Raw genomic sequence first — 16,040 nt, 5'->3', positions numbered from 1 at the left:
GAAATAATGCCAGAACTACTTGAGATCTTGCAGAAAACAGAGAAGACAGTAAAACTTCCATGTTTTTTGAGGCCACCATAACCCCAATATCAAAACATGACAAAGACATTGCAGGGAAAAGAAAGTTACAAACCAATATCCTACTTAAATAGACATGCAAATCACTAGCATATTTCTAGGAAATCAAATCTAGCAACATATAAAAAGAGGCCACATCACTATGTCAGGGTAAAGGGCCTGGGTGTCCTTTGTTAAACTTATTCCTAACTATTTTCCTAGGAATATTTCCTGGGTATACAAGTGGGCTGAGTCCAGGAAAGCAAAGTGGTTTTAACATTTGAAAATCAATCAGTATCATTCACTGTATTAAAAAAACAGAGGAGAAAAGCCATCCGATCATCCCTGGGGATGCAGAAAGAACGTGTAAAAATCCAACAGCTCTTTAGGACAAAAACCACTAGGAAACTAGGAATAAAGGGCTTCTTCGACCCATCTCAATATAGGCAGAGGGAACATTTGATAAAATTTAACAAAGAATTTTGTCAAAGAACATTTGACAAAAACATTCTTAGACAACGAGGAGCAGATGAAGACTTCTGGCCTGAAGAAGGGCGTGTACAGGACAGTCTGCCGGTGACACTGCGTGAGAGGCGGAACGCATCTGCCCTGAGAATGCGCACAGGCAGGTGTCTGCTCTCGTGCGTAGTTACCTGCATTGCAGTTTCAACTAGCGCAACAACACAAGTAAGAGAAACAGAAGCCAAACTTAGAATGCAAGCATTAAACCATATTCTAAGAAGATACAACTGTCTCTACGGAAAATCGTAGGAATCTATAAAACAACTACTAGAACTAACAGATGAATTCAGCAACGTTCACAAGATACTGTGTCACTATACAAAAATCTATTGTATGTTTACAAAACCAGTGGCAAACAATTTGAAAATTAATAAAATATCATTTACAAGAAAACCAGAAAACAGAATACTTAGGAGTAAATTTAGCAAAAGATATGCAAGACCTCTACCCTGAAAATCATAAAACTTTGCTGAGAGAAGTTAAATAAGACCTGCTAAGTGGACAGTTGTATGTTCATGGGTTGGAAGACCCAATATGGTTAAGATGCCATTGTCCCCAAATTTATCTCTGTTAAATGTAACAGTAATCAAAGTCACAGAAGGCTTTTTTTTTTTGATAAATTGACAAGTTGATTCTAAAATTTATAGGGAGAAGAAAAGGACCCCATGTAGCCAAAACAGCTGAAAAGGAAGGACAGACGCACAGGACTGGCCGTACGCGATTTCAGGGTCCAGCAGTTCAGCAGGGCGGTGTTTGCATGAGGACGGACAAGTAGATCCATGCAACAGAACGGAGTCTGGCGAGAGACCCGTGCGTGAGACAGTTAACCTTCAACAAAGGCACACAGGGACTCAGAGGGAAAAGGAAAGTCTTTCCAGCCCGCGGCGCTGTGCCAACTGGGTGTGCGTGGGAGAGAGCGAGTAGCAACCCGACTTCACCACACACGGCGTTACTTTGAAACGGATCGTAGATTAAATGTAATAGCTGTAACTCTACAGCCTCCGAAAATGTATCTTCATGATCTTGGGGCAGAAGAGGGTTCTTAGAGAAGGGGCACAAAAGGTACTAAACATAAAAGAAAAACCTGTTACATTAGATAGACTTCATCAAATTAAAAACGTCTGCTCATGAAATGACCTCATTAAGAAAATGAAAAAGGCGAGTCACCAAGTGGGAAAAAAATTTGCCATCCATCCATGTGTCTGACAGATGAATTATTTCTAGCTTATATACAGTTTCCTACAAACCGGTGATAAAAGGAATACAATACAAGCCGATTTAAAGAGTGAGCAGAATACTTAGAGCTTCACAAAGCAAGATATTCAGGTGGCCAATAAGCACATAAAAACATGCTCAACTCCAAGTCATCTGGGAAATGCAAATTAAAACTATAATGAAATGTGATTGATCTTACACCTACTTGAATGTCTACTATTAAGAAAAAATGGGAACGCCCAGTCAGGGGGACGTGGAAACCGCATCACTCACGCATCGCTGGCAGGAGTGTCAAGTGGGACAGACACCTGGTACAAGAGCTGGGCAGTTTGTTATAAAGTTAAACATACACTTACCAGACGAACCAGCAATTTCACTCCTAGGTAGGAGTAAAAATTTTACTCCAAGATAATTGACAAGTATGTCCACAATAAGAACTTGGACAATAATTATAGTAGCTGAGCCCCAAACTAGAAATGACCCAAATGCCCACGCACAGGAGAATGAGCGGACAAAGTGTGCTGCTCAACAATGCAAAAGTAAATACACCGCATGAGTGGATCTTAAAAATACGATGTTGAGCGAAAGAGCCCGGACAGCAAAGCACACGTACCGTGGGATTCCAGCTCAGCGAAATTCAAGAACAGCGACAGCAATCCGTGGTAGTGGAGGGTGGGACGCTGGTTTTTTACCGTGCGTGGGGAGGCACAAGGGAACTTTTTGGGGGTGATGGAAGTGTTCTCTGTCTCAACTGGGGTGGTGTCACACGCGTGTGCATGTCTATGAAAGCTCATCACACCCCACATGTGGGATCCGTGCGCTGCACTGCCCGGTTGCAGGACATGGGTGTGGTCCGCCTGCTCCTCACAAATGCCCAGGGGCAGAGAGAGCAGTCTGAGCATGTGCGGCCTTCAGGTCCTTGCAGAAATGTTCTGCTGTCGTCATTTCATTATGCTGAAATCTGTAGTCAGGATACACGAATTCCCAAGGCCTCTGTATTGTTTTTGCCACCCACGTCTTGGACTGCGGTGCGCGGAGGGCTGCTGTCTTTGTCGGCTAGACCACCCCGGGGGGAGCGAGAACACACAGTTCCAGCAGTGGTTATTTTTCATTTCATGCACTGCACCCTTTTTGTTTTTTTAAAAAAAATGGTGCAAGTAAGGATGACTAAGACTATGTTTCTAAAGCTCTTTGGAATGAAATTGCACTAAAAATAGAAAATATTATTAAGAAGCATTATTAATTCGCATAAGCACCATGTTTGTGCTCAAATTTCAAGCATTAAGTTGACTTTCAAGCGCAAACACAGCCAGTGCTGTGTGTGCTGTTTTAGACCTTAGGAAGCATCCCGTTCTATTAAAATTCAGCAATTCCAGAGAGACATGACTTTAGCCATTCAAAAATGCCCTCTAGGTCCTTTTAAATGATAGCAACCATTTATCGAGCACTTACCAAGGGGCAGGCACTGTGCTAAGCATTTTGCATAAATTACTTCATTTATCCTCCTAAGAACCAGGCAAGGTACGCATTATAATTCCTATTTTGCAAGGGAAATTGGAGCCCAGCGCAGTCAAACAGCTTTCCTAAGGCTACTTCATCCCACTGACAAATGAGCGCCCTGTATTCTCACTCCCCTGTCCAAGTCTGCGGCTCTCGGTTTGAGATCCCGAAAGCTGACCCGGAGACAAGGGGCTGGGGGCTGGTGGTACATTTGGAGGTGACCCTAGGAAGCCCCAGGAGGGAGTGGGGAACCGAGGCAAGGAGGGGAAGTGAGGCAACGAGGGGAAGAAGGCTCCCGTGGGGTGAGTTAATGAGCAGGTGACCACTGTGGGGTCCCTCAGAGCAACTGTGCAGATGACATCAGAGAACTGTCCCACCACAGAGCAAGGAAGCCGAGCACCTGCCCACCAGCTCCCTCTCTCACCAGCCGAGGGCTGGTCTTGGGGCAGTAACTCCCAGCACTTCTGGGGTGCCCTGCACAGAGCAGCTCCTCACGCAGGGGGCTCAGGGGTCGGGCAAGGGACCCGTCCATCTGGCTGCAGGGACCTCTGGGACGGGCCAACCTAGGGCACCAACGGCATCTGCTGAGAATGTTCAACAAATCCCTTCCCGAACAAGGTGGCTGGACTTTAAAATATTTAATATTTTATTTAACTCAAAATATCTCATTTCAACATGTATAATTCACACAAAAATTTGCACACAGATGTTCACAGCAGCATCCTTCACAACAGCCAAAAAGTCCACCAGCTGACGAGGGATGCACAGACTGTGACACAGCCACACGTGTTACACGCTCCCACACGCGTGACCCTGGAGAACGTTAAGCAGAGCGAGAGAGGCCAGACGCAGGCATATTCCGCCCAGAGCAGCCAAACTACGGACGGAGAGTGGCTGAGTGGCTGTTGGGGCCGGGGGTGCAGGGACTGGGGACAGACTGCTAATAGGTCCGGGGTTTCTTTTGGGGGTGACAGGCTCTGGAATTAGATAGTGGTGACGGCTGCACAACAAAGTGAACACACACTGAAAACGACTCACTTTGAATGCTCTAAAATGGTGGACTGTAGGTGACTCATATCTCAATAAGAAAACATTAGATCGATATGAAATGATCGAGATATATTCTTTTTTCACACTAAGCCTTCAACATTCAGTGTGCATTTTATGCTCACCGTGCATTTTCATTTGCACTGTGGCTGGACTTTCGATGCCTTTGGTCACCTGGGGGAACTCTCCTAGGGGGGCAGTCTTGGGGTTCCACGCTGTCCCCGAAACCTCCTCAGGTGCAGCATTCTGGGGCACTGAGACTTCAGCGAGCCGCCACTCAAGCACTGACCACGCCTTCTGCTTCTCAGGCTGCTGGGAGCAGGTTTGCGGGGAGTGTTCACTGCCTGCCGACGCCAGCAGCTCACCTACCAAGGATGGGTCCTACTGACCTGGCCTCCCTGGGTCTTGGGGCAAAAAGGGCCAGCTCTGCACTAGCACAGGCATCTGTAAAGAGCTGGAGCTCTCTCCCCGAGGGAGAGGAGCGGGCGTGTGCCGGGGGCAGGGCTGCCTGTGCCCTGTTGGAATTCTCAGCCCGTCCACGCACAGCCAGCCCACCCTCCCTGCCAGCCACGTGTCCCCTCTGGCTTGCGGAAGCACAATACATGGCCGGGTGCGGTGGCTCACTCCTGTGATCCCAGCACTTTGGGAGGCTGAGGCAGGAGGATCACTTGAGGCCAGGTGTTTGAGACCAGCCTGGGCAATAGAGTCAGGCCCATCTCTACAAAATTAAAATTTAGCTGGTCTCAGTGGTGCATCCTGTAGTCTCAGCTACCTGGAGGCTGCGGCAGGAGGATCGCTTGAGCCCAGGAGTTCGAGGCTGCAGTGAGCTATGATGACGCCACTGCACTCCAGCCTGGGTGACAGAGCAAGACCCTGTCTCTTAAAATCAAAAGTGCAGCACAACACCGCTCTGTGGTGGACGCCCCTGGTGTCTTCAAGGCTCCCCTCTTACTGTCCTTTGGAAACAGCAATGACAATGACACTGCTGCAAACAGGAAGGCTCTGAGTCGCCCACGGTCTCTGGCCAGGGAGGCAGAACCGAGAGCCGTGCTCGGACAGAGGCAGCGTGTGGGACCCGCGGGACCTCCCTGCAGGACGCAGAGGCTGGCCAGGTGCGGTGCCACAAGAGAGCACCCTGGGCCCTAGGGCTGGCAGGGACATGGAGGGGAACCTACCCCCATACGTCAGGGTCTTATTCTTAGTTCTGAGGTTGAAGGTGCTGTCCCTTGGGTGAAGTACGACTCAACGGCTTGATAGCGGCTGCACCCCAGAAACCGTGAGAGCGCTCGGCGGGGACGGCAGCTCACTCTGGTCAAAAAGAGCCATGAGGCCCCTGGCATAGTGTCGTGAACACACGGACTTGCACTGCCGGTCACGGGCCCAGGGAACTCTGGCCAGGTGAGGCCCACCGTCCTTTCCTCACGGAGGTGACTGTTGTCTAACGTGCACCTGCCCCTCGGCTCCTGGCAGGCACACGCAGCTGGCTGCAGACAGAAATCACGCACTTACAATCTGGAAAATGCCACTATTTGAATGTGAGCTGCTTAAATCGAATAAAAATGACTGAACGTTCAAGGGTTTTCAGAGGAATCAGTGCTACTGTCACAGAAAGATGCACAGGAGCCCGGCCCCTGGTTTTCGCAGTCGCTACTGACTTTATTCACAAAAGGGAAAAACAGTCTGTCCACACGACCATCTCCTACAATTAGGCAAAGAGAATGTTTTTCTAAGACAAGGAGCCTGGTAAACAGAGCGTCCGTGTGGACAGAGGCCGGTGCGTCCGGTCCGAGCCACAGCGGGAGCCACCTGGCCGCTCGGTGACACCTGGCGAACAGTCTCGCGGCTCTCAGTGGTGCTGTGGGCCCGCGCCAGGACTGGCCTTTACTCAGAGTGTTACAATGCTAAGATCAATACAAGACTCTGTGCATTGCAGTTCGGTTTTTGGAGCTCCTGGGACCCGGGCTCTGGGAGGGCCTCAGGGGACACCAACTCAGTGCCTGCTGGGTGCAGGGCACAGCCCGCAGCCGCCAGCCCTCTGCCAGACCCCTGCGTTCCGTCCCCAAGGCAGACAATGTGACTTACAGCTAGCTCTAACCTTTGGTAAGTTCTGTCCCTTACTGAGCCCAAATCCATCTCCCACTGGTGCTAGGTGGGGCCCCAAAGTTACCCAAAGATCCACCTTCCTTCTTCCAGTGATACTCTGAGTGCAGCTGGTCTAGCCCGGGCTGCCTGTGCCGAGCCCTGTCCGGCCCCCTTTGCTTGGCCTGCTTTTTGTTTCTTTGCTCCTGGGGCTTTGTCATTCTGAGCCCCCTGCTCCGGGGGGCATCCGGGCACCAGCACCCTTCTTCCCACTGCCCTGCACCACCCTGGGCAGGGGCACTCAGGGGCTTAAGACACAGCCCGGAGGCTTCTCTGACTCGTTTTGCCCTAATACCTAATATCCCACTCCCACTCGGTCAGGAACAAGGCATGACTCTTCCTTCAGAACATCCTAGAATCTGGCCACTCCCTGCCCCCCCAGCCTGGGCCTCCCTTTCTTCCCGCCGGAATCGCTGCCGCGGCCCCCTCAAGGGTCTTTCTGCTTCCACCTTTGCCGCTGCCCCTGCGTGATCTCAGCACGGCAGGCTGAGCGAGGTTTACAAATATAACCTGGTGATGTCACTTCTCTGCTCAGAACCTGCTCACAGCTCCCGTATCACTCAGGGCTGGAGCTGGAGTCCTTACAACGACCTTCGAAGCCGACGCCTGAACGCGATGAGGAGATAAATGGAAGATATAAAAATGGAAGATATAAAAAAAGAGCAAAATGGAATTCCTAGGGATGAAAAATGCATTGCCTGAAATGAACATTTCACTGAGTGAGATTAACGCAGACTAGGCAATGTGGAAGGAAGACCAATGACACTGAAGATAGAACAAAAAATCTAAGACAAATCAAGCAACAGAGAAAAAAACTGAATAGAGCCCGTGTGAGTCCGGGGACACCACTCAGGTGATTGGGGTCCCAAGGAGAGAGGAGGAGGAGAGCAGAGTGTGGGAAACTTCCAAATTGGATGAAAAATGTGAACCTGAAGGTCCAAGAAGGTCAAGGAACCCCGAGCAGGCTAAGCAGAAAGAACACCACACCAAGGCCACCGTGACCAATCCCTGAGAACCAGTGACAAAGCGAACATCTAAGCAGTCTGGGAAAGGGACACATCACAGACAGAAACAAGGACACGGCCCATCACAGACCGACGCTCACCAGACGCTGTTCCAGACAAAAGGCAACGTAAAGACCCACTGAAAGCGCTGAAAAACCGTCAAACTAAAATTCTGTATGGCAAGAAAATGCTCCTCCCAAACGAAGGTGAAATAAAAACTTTTAAAGACAAATTTGTTGTCAGAGGACCAACAATATGAGAAATGTTAAGAGAAGTTCAAAAGGAAGAAAGAAAATGGCACCACATGCAAACCTGGATCTACACAAAGAAATGAAACAAACAATATAATTGACCATTGAAAGCAAAACATAGCAACAGTGGATTGTGGGGTTTCAAACACACGTGGAAGTAAAACATACGACATAAAGCACAGAGTGTGAGATGGGAGAAATGGAAGTACGTGCTGTGATATGATTAAAGGCAGATTGTGATAAGTTAAGGGTATGTGTTGTAAAACCAAGAACAATCACAAACAAATAAAACAAAGAAGTATAGCTCATAAACCAAGAGCAGACAAAAAGCATTAAATTGAAAAATGCCCAGTATCCAAAAGAGGTAGGAAAAGAGAAAAAAATCTAAAAAGGATACATGGAAAATGAATAGCAAGAGAGCAGATTAAAACCCAACCATGTCTATATTTGCATTTAAATGTAAATGGTTTAAAAATGTCAGTTAAAAGGTTGAAATGGCCCAAATTGATAACTGCTGCCTATAAGAAATGCACTTCAACTATAAACACATACATCCATTTACAGAAGGAAAAGGGCCATGACATGTGAGGACTCAGGATGAGAAAGTGGGAGTTAATATGAGACACAGAAAGAAGACTTCAAAACAAGCAATAGCATCAGAGATAAATTTTCATAAGAATGAAGGTGTTAATCCACCAAGAAGGTTTAGCGATCCTAGATGAGTCTGCACTTAATAATAGAAATTGAAAATGCGTGGAGCATAAACTGACAGAACCAAGAAAAGAAATCAACAAATCCACAACTATAGTTGGATACTTTAATATTCATTTCTCAGTAAGTGCTAGAACAAGTACACAAAAAATAAGATACAAAAAACCTGAACCACACTGTCAACTAACTTGACCTAAACAACAATTACAGAATATTTCACCCAGTGATAGCAAAATACACATTCTTTCACGTGTTCATGGAACCGTCACCAAGATGAACCATGTATCTCAATAAATTTTAAAAGACTGTAATAATAGAGTCTGTTTTTGATCCTAATGGAATTAACTTAGAAATCAATAACAGAGAAAGATACTTGGAAAATACCCAAATACTTGGGGATTAAATCATACACTTCTAAATAAAAACTGGGTCAGGGAAGGAACCACAAGGTAAATTGGAAAATATTTTGAGAAGAAGGAAAATGAAAACACAACATGTAAAAATGTATGGGATACAAGTATGCTTACAGGGAAATCTTTAGCTTTAAATTGTTATATATAGAAAGGTCTAAAATCCATGATCTAAGCTTCTATCTTTAGAAGCCAAAAGAGTAAATCAAACCTGGAGAGAGCAGGAGGGAGACCTAATACAGAGGAGAAATCGATGAAACAGGAAACAGACAATGGAGGAAACCAAAGAAACCCAAAGGTGATCAATAAAATCTATAAATCTTAATTCGACAGCTTAACCTAAAAGGGAGAAGATGCAAATTACTAATATCCCCAAATGAAAGGGGGGATTCCCCTAAACTCCACAGACAAAAGGATAGCAAAGACGTACTTCAGACTACACCACACCAGTAAGTTCTTCGGTGAAACTTGGATGAAATGGACACCCCTTCCTGAAATTAATCCTCAAAGAAATAGGCCGGGCGTAGTGGCTCACGCCTGTAATCCTAGCACTCTGGGAGGCCGAGGCGGGTGGATCGCTCGAGGTCAGGAGTTCGAGACCAGCCTGAGCAAGAGCAAGACCCCGTCTCTACTAAAAAAAATAGAAAGAAATTATCTGGGCAACTAAAATATATATATAGAAAAAATTAGCCGGGCATGGTGGCACATGCCTGTAGTCCCAGCTATTCAGGAGGCTGAGGCAGTAGGATCGCTTAAGCCCAGGAGTTTGAGGTTGCTGTGAGCTAGGCTGACACCACGGCACTCACTCTAGCCCGGGCAACAGAGTGAGACTCTGTCTCAAAAAAAAAAAAAAAAAGAAATATACAACCCGAGTATTCTTATTTAGTAAAGAAACTAAATTCATAATTAAAAATCTGCCCACAAAGAAAATTTAGGCCCAGATAGATTCAGTGATAAATTCCATCAAACATTTAAGGAAGAAATAATGCCAATCCTACACAAACTTTCCCAGAAAGTAGAGGAGGAGGGAACATTTCTCAACTCATTTTATGAGGCCACCATTATCCTAATTTCAAAACCAGATGAACATATTATAAGAAATGGAAACTATGGAACACCACCTCTCATTAATGCAGGTACAAAATTATTTGCAAATTGAATCCCAAGCAAAAAGATAAAATAATATGTCACAACCAAATGGAGATTATAACAAAAATGCAAGGTTAGTTTAATGGTTTAAAATCAATCAATATAATTCACTATTAACAGAATAAAGAAAACATCATTTCAATAGAGGCAGAAAAGCATTTGACAAGATTCAACACCAATTTATGATTAAAACTTTCAACAAACTAGAAATAGAAGAAAAAGCAAACAAAATCTGCTCAACCTGATCAAGAGCGTCCATAAAAAAAGCTACAGCTAACATTATAATTGATGCTGAAAAGACTTCTCACATGTCTCCTACAGTTAAGAACAAAGCAACAATCTCCACCTCACACCTATTCCTCTACTGTAGTGGACATCCTAGCCAGTACAACAGGCAAGGAAAGGAACTAAAAGAAAGAAAAGGCATCAGGATTTAGATGGAGGAAGCAATTCTTTATTGGCAGATGTAGAAAATCATCTACAGAACCATGGGAAATCTACAAAAAGGTACTAGACCCAATAAAGGAGTATAGCAAGGTCAATATACTAAAGCCAATTTCTATGAACTAAAAACTACTGGAAATTGAAATTTGAAAAAATCCATTGACAATAGCATTAAAAGTATGAAATACTTAGTGATGAATTTATCAACATGTATTCAAGACATGCTATAACACTGACAGCTATAACACATCATTGAGAGACATTAAAAGAGACCCAAACATGTGGAGAGGTATACCATGTTCATGAATTAGAAGACGCAACATTATGAAGATATTAATTCTTCCCACATTTTTCTGTGTATTTAATGTAATTTCAGTCAAAATCCTAATACATAAACTTTTTTATCAGTATCAATTGACAGACTGATTCTAAAATTTATTCAAAAATAAAAGCAATAACATTTTTGAAAAAGAAGAAAGAAACCAGAGAACTTACACTACCTGACTGACTTGCTATCAGGCTACGGTAATCCAGACAGGTGCTGCTGGTTGAAGGACAGACATGTATATTAATGGAACAGGACATGAAGCCCAGAAGAGGACTCACACGTAAATGGCCCCTTGATTGTGGACCAAGGTGTCATGGTAATTCAGTGGGAGAAGAGGACCATCTTTCAACAAATGGTGCTGGAACAAACGGACATCTGCACAGAGAAAAGAACCTCAATTCTTTCTCCCCCCTTAGGTGGGCTAGACTCAGTGACTTGCTCCCAGAGAAGAGTGAGTTAGGGGATGAACGGTGCTCCATGAACTCTACCATGGAGAAGCCAGTGATGCCACGTGGACATCACACACATGCTCCTTCCAAAAACCCCACGCCCAGGCTGATCATGAGGAACATGTCAGACACACCCAGACTGGGGGCACATCCTACAGGCTCTTCCATCCCACTCTTAGGGAAGATGGTTAAGCATATGTTTAACTTCATAAAAAACCTGGCAAGGTCTTAGGTGTCTTAGGTATATATCCAAGTAAAATGAAATATATGAAACCATGGCCCCCCCACGAACACTTGTACTTCAATGCCCAGAGCAGCCTGATTTATAAAAGCCCCCAAACTGGAAACAACCCAAACAGCCACCCACAAGTGAATGGAAAACTCACTGCGGTAATTTCAACAAAAACTGAACCACAATAGAAAGGAATGAACTATGTGTACACACCACATGGGTGGATCTCAGAAACGTTCTGTCGAGTCAAAAGAGAGCACACATGCTGTATAATTTCTTTCCTGTGAAACTCTCAGAGACAAATCCGGCGGGTGGTGTCAGAAAGCGGGTCGGCCGTGGACAGAGAAAAACTGGGAGGCACGAGAGAACTTTCCAGGCAGCGTAAATGCCATGTCTTAATTTTGGTGATGGTTACAAGGGTGTAGAAATGTTTCAAAACTCATCAAAATAGGCACTTAAATGGGATCATTTTGTTATGCACAAATCATACATAAATAAAAGTGACATAAAACCCACAAGGAAAGGAATTCTAACACAACACCATGACCGGCTGCATGGGCTGCAGATGGCCCAGCCTGGCAGCCACCGTGGGGGGCACAGGCGTGGGCTGGGAAGACAGAGTGGAGTGTCGCCTGGCATCTGCTGAGTCCTCAGGGACTGGGGGGGGTCTCAGAGGGTTGTCGTGGGCAGAGCCTCCGCAGTGGTATATACAACATTTCAGACTCTTAATGGTACCCGGCTGTAGATTCAAATGCTTAACTAATACATATTTAACCACAGTGCAGGCTCAATCATTCTTTTTTTCTTTTTAATTTAAAATATGACCTCAGCATCTTACCAGAGAGTTGCTTGACGGCCACGGGTCTCACTTTGTAGGGAGTGCTGCAAGAGAGAAGACAGTGCCACCGTGAGATGCTGTCAAGGCTGCCTGGCTGGCGGGAGAGATAAGTCCCGGCGTGAATTAGAATTCAGTGGATTAGGCTTTTTTTGGTTTGTTTTGAAATTAGTTTCTTTGGCTGTTCTGAGGCTCTTCATTCAGATGAATTTTAAATATATCATTTAAACGATAACTTCCTCTATAACGTTCATATTTGGCCAATGAAACAAATTTCGTCATTGGCACTGTGGCCAATCAACACGCAGCCCGGAGCCGGGAAGGGCAGAGCCGGCGGAACTGCCTGTGCCTCCTGGCCCTGCGGGTGCAGAGGGCTCCTCGCCTTGGCTCGGTTGCGTCACGGCGAATGTACCCCCAGATGAACAAGTCAAAAAGTCACCGGTGTCTCGGTGATGTCACCCCCAGTAATCCCAAGACCCCGGGTGGATGGGGAGGACACTGGCAATGCGCACGACAGACAAACGGTTACCCACGCTGACACACAAGGGCCCCTGGCAGGAAACGATGACTTAGCCAGCGGAAAACGGGCAAAGAGCAGGACTGGGCAACGGCCTGGCGGGGGGTGGGGGACGGCACAAGAGGGGCTAACCTCGAGAGAGGTTATTTTCCCCAGCGGTGCAGCCAAATTCTGAAACCCGGTAAAAGGAGTGCCACAGGGACACAGGGAACGGCTCACGGGTGTTGCTGGTGGGGCGTGGGCTGCTGCCACCCTGGAGAGAGCAGTCGGCAACCCCACTGAAACTCCAAAGCGGTGACCCTCTTGGGAACGAATGTATCAAAATGAAATACGGGTTCATGTCGTTCACGTATTCGTTCATCTCCTCCTCCATTCTATCCATGTCTTACTGTGTGTCCCCATAGTCCGGTGCTGGTGACACCACTGTGAACGAGACCAAAATGCTCCTGCCCTTGTGGAACCGACATCCACAACCAAGCACAAGTTGGACCCCACCCGCTGTGGGTGGGAGCAGAGTGGGAGGGGGTGTCCAGCAACTTCTCCCATGAAAGAGCCGCTGGGGAGGACGCCCTGTGGACTTGACACACCACAGGGGCACCAAGAGGCCCTCTGTTGCCACCGGGCTCCTGGGCCTGCCCGTGCACTGGGACGGAGCCCCCCAGCCCCTTCTGCCCGGAAGCACATGGAGGTGGCCTCTCCAGGGGGCCACTGAGCTGGGGGACGGGAGCCGCCACATGAGCCATGGAGCCAAGTGGCTGCGGGACTGGACACCGAGCCTGTGTGAATGCTCCAGGAGGCTGCAGAACCTTCTGGGCTCTTGGGACCCAGATCCCTGGGCTGCATTTTTTGGCCACGCAAGATTAGTCCTGGCTCCCAGTTCCCTAACCCTCCGGACTCCCACAGCAGCGCTGTTCTCAGAACCGGCCACGCGGCTCCTGCGATTGAACAAACCCGGCTCAGTCTGAATCCAGTCGCATCTTCATCATCCTCCTCGACCACAGAATTAACATAAACATTCCTCTTTGGAAGGGATAAACTGGCTTTGACCTTTCATTGGATTTCTCTTTTTCTAAAAGTTCTTTTTTACATTTTTTCTTTTAGACAGGGTCTTGCTCTGTCTCCCAGGCTGGAGTACAGTGATGTCAGCATAGCTCACTGTGGCCTCGAACTCTTAGGCTCCAGTGATCCTTCCGCCTCAGCCTCCTAGTAGCTGGGACTACAGGTGTGCACCACCATGCCCGGCTAATTTTTCTATTTTTTTTTGTAGATGTGGGGTCTTTTTATGTTGCCCAGGCTGGTCGGCCACAGCTAAAGAGAAAGTGGGAGAAGACCACATAGTGCAGGTTCTCATCCATAGCCCCACTGACACCCTGGGCCAGTGAGCTTGGGGGGGAATCCCATGGACTGAGCAGCACCCCTGGTCCCCACCCACCAGAAGCCAGCAGCACCCTTTCCCCTTGTGACAACGAGAATTGTCTCTGGACACTGGCCAGTGTCCCCTGAAGAACAAAATTGCCCTGGCTGAGAACCATGGGCACAGAATAAAGCACCAAGCCAGACGTGAGGACGTGACGTCGTGATATGAACCGTTTAGATGCTTCTCGCTCTGGGCGGTAGAGAAAGGAGGAGACGGACATGAGCTGAACTCGTCATTTCCACCCGCTGTGACTGAACACTGTCACGTGCCACCTCCGGCACGAGCTGGCCGTCCAGCAGTGGACAAGGCTGGGCTTCCCCGACAGGGATTCCAGCCCAGGGGGCAGACAGCAGTGAAAACATCCAACGAGCAAACCAGGCCATTTCAGACTGAGGTGCGCGCTGAGGGAGGAGGCAGAGTGACTGGTGAGGGGCGGGGTGGGGCTGGCACCCGAGGGATGAGCAGAGTGGAGGAAGCAGGACCCCGGGGGCTGAGCCTGGTGCGGGGAATGGGACGAGCTGGAGAAGTCGGCGGGGCAGAGGTCACAAGGCCACCATGGCGAAGGTGCTGTCTGACCACAGTGAACCTGGCAGCTGGGTGGGAGAGGCAGGCTGGATGTGGGGTGGCAGAGGAAATGGAAGACAGGACAAATGACATGGCGGTGCAGGACGTGGGGACCACATCCACGTCTCGGCACACGTTGCCCACAGTCACCATCGCTTTGGCAGTGAGTTTATTCTCTTCTCCTGCCATGTCTGTATCTCCACCCGTATCGTCTATGCCCACGGCCACTGTGTCCTGTCCATGGCCACTCTGTCCTGCCCACGGCCACTGTGTCCTGTCCAGGCCACTCTGTCCTGTCCACGCACAGTGGCATGACTGGGCCCACAGTATCTCCATCCATCTGTCTCTGTCTCTGTCTCTGTCTCTGTCTCTGTCTCAGGCATTTATTTTATCTCACGAGACAGCATTTCAGACATGTGGGCTCTTTGGGCTCGAAGGGCTTTTGTCTGGTGTGTCTGATGCTTCCTCTTCTTACATAGGCACCTGGGGCCAAGGTGAGCTGCCCCTGTGCCCTGCCCGTGTGACACCTCTGCAGACAGACTGTTTTAATTGAGTTCAGGAAAAACAATGCAGTTTCCCTCAATCAGAGACCCGGCTTGCACTGACCAGGCGCTGGTCTGCATGAAATCCCCTCTCATGAGACCACTTTAGTCTGTGGGTGTCAGAGGTGACGGGCCACTCGGGGACTGGCCTTCTGAAGCCAGATCCAGCGGTGCCAGCTGAGACTCAGAGCCGGAGGGTGCGGGGCAGGAGACAGCCGCCAGCTGAGGACGGGAGGGGAGGCCGACGGGCACAGCTGGCTGGGGAGGAGGCTTGGTCAGGGCCTCAAGGTGACGGGGAAGACAACCGACCCGGACGGTGCTGGCCACAGTCCACTAGGACCTCGCTGACCAGGACAGCAGAGTTCTGGGGGCAGGAGGAAGGAGGGAAGGTGCATCCTGGGTGCACAGGTGCACACAGACCTTGGGTTGGGGGACCCCCTGGGGGCCTAAGTGGGGGTCCCAGGCCATGCCATCAGTGGAGCCCAAATATTAAGCAGCCAGGGGACAGGTGAGGGTCTGCCCGGCATGTGCTTCTTGCTGTGGGTGCAGAGCTGGGTGAGGGTCAGTTGGGCAGAACCTGATCATGGGATTAACAAAGGTCACCAAGCATCTGTGGAGTCCCTCAGAGGGTAATCAGCAGAGGACAACAGAGAGGGGTCCCCAGGGGCACCCCATGCCTAACGACTCGCCTGCTCACTGCCTCACAA

The 16,040-nt window shown here is 48.3% G+C and overlaps 1 protein-coding gene across 2 annotated transcripts in view; it reads right to left on the bottom strand.

Annotated features, from left to right (window-relative positions):
- Window positions 1-16,040, bottom strand: part of PDE9A (phosphodiesterase 9A) — an 82,843-nt gene that overhangs the window by 39,676 nt on the left and 27,127 nt on the right. The window contains exon 4 of one of the 2 annotated variants that reach the window (XM_045540728.1): window positions 12,297-12,340. In XM_045540728.1, the coding sequence (XP_045396684.1) occupies window positions 12,297-12,340 (44 nt within the window). Of the gene's footprint in view, window positions 1-1,282; window positions 1,301-12,296; window positions 12,341-16,040 lie in introns of those variants that run through there. The other variant, XM_045540733.1, reaches the window with a different exon arrangement.

Source organism: Lemur catta, chromosome 1, assembly GCF_020740605.2.
Source record: "Lemur catta isolate mLemCat1 chromosome 1, mLemCat1.pri, whole genome shotgun sequence".
In the NCBI taxonomy this organism is placed as follows: domain Eukaryota; kingdom Metazoa; phylum Chordata; class Mammalia; order Primates; family Lemuridae; genus Lemur; species Lemur catta.
This window is presented reverse-complemented; position numbering and strand designations above follow the sequence as displayed.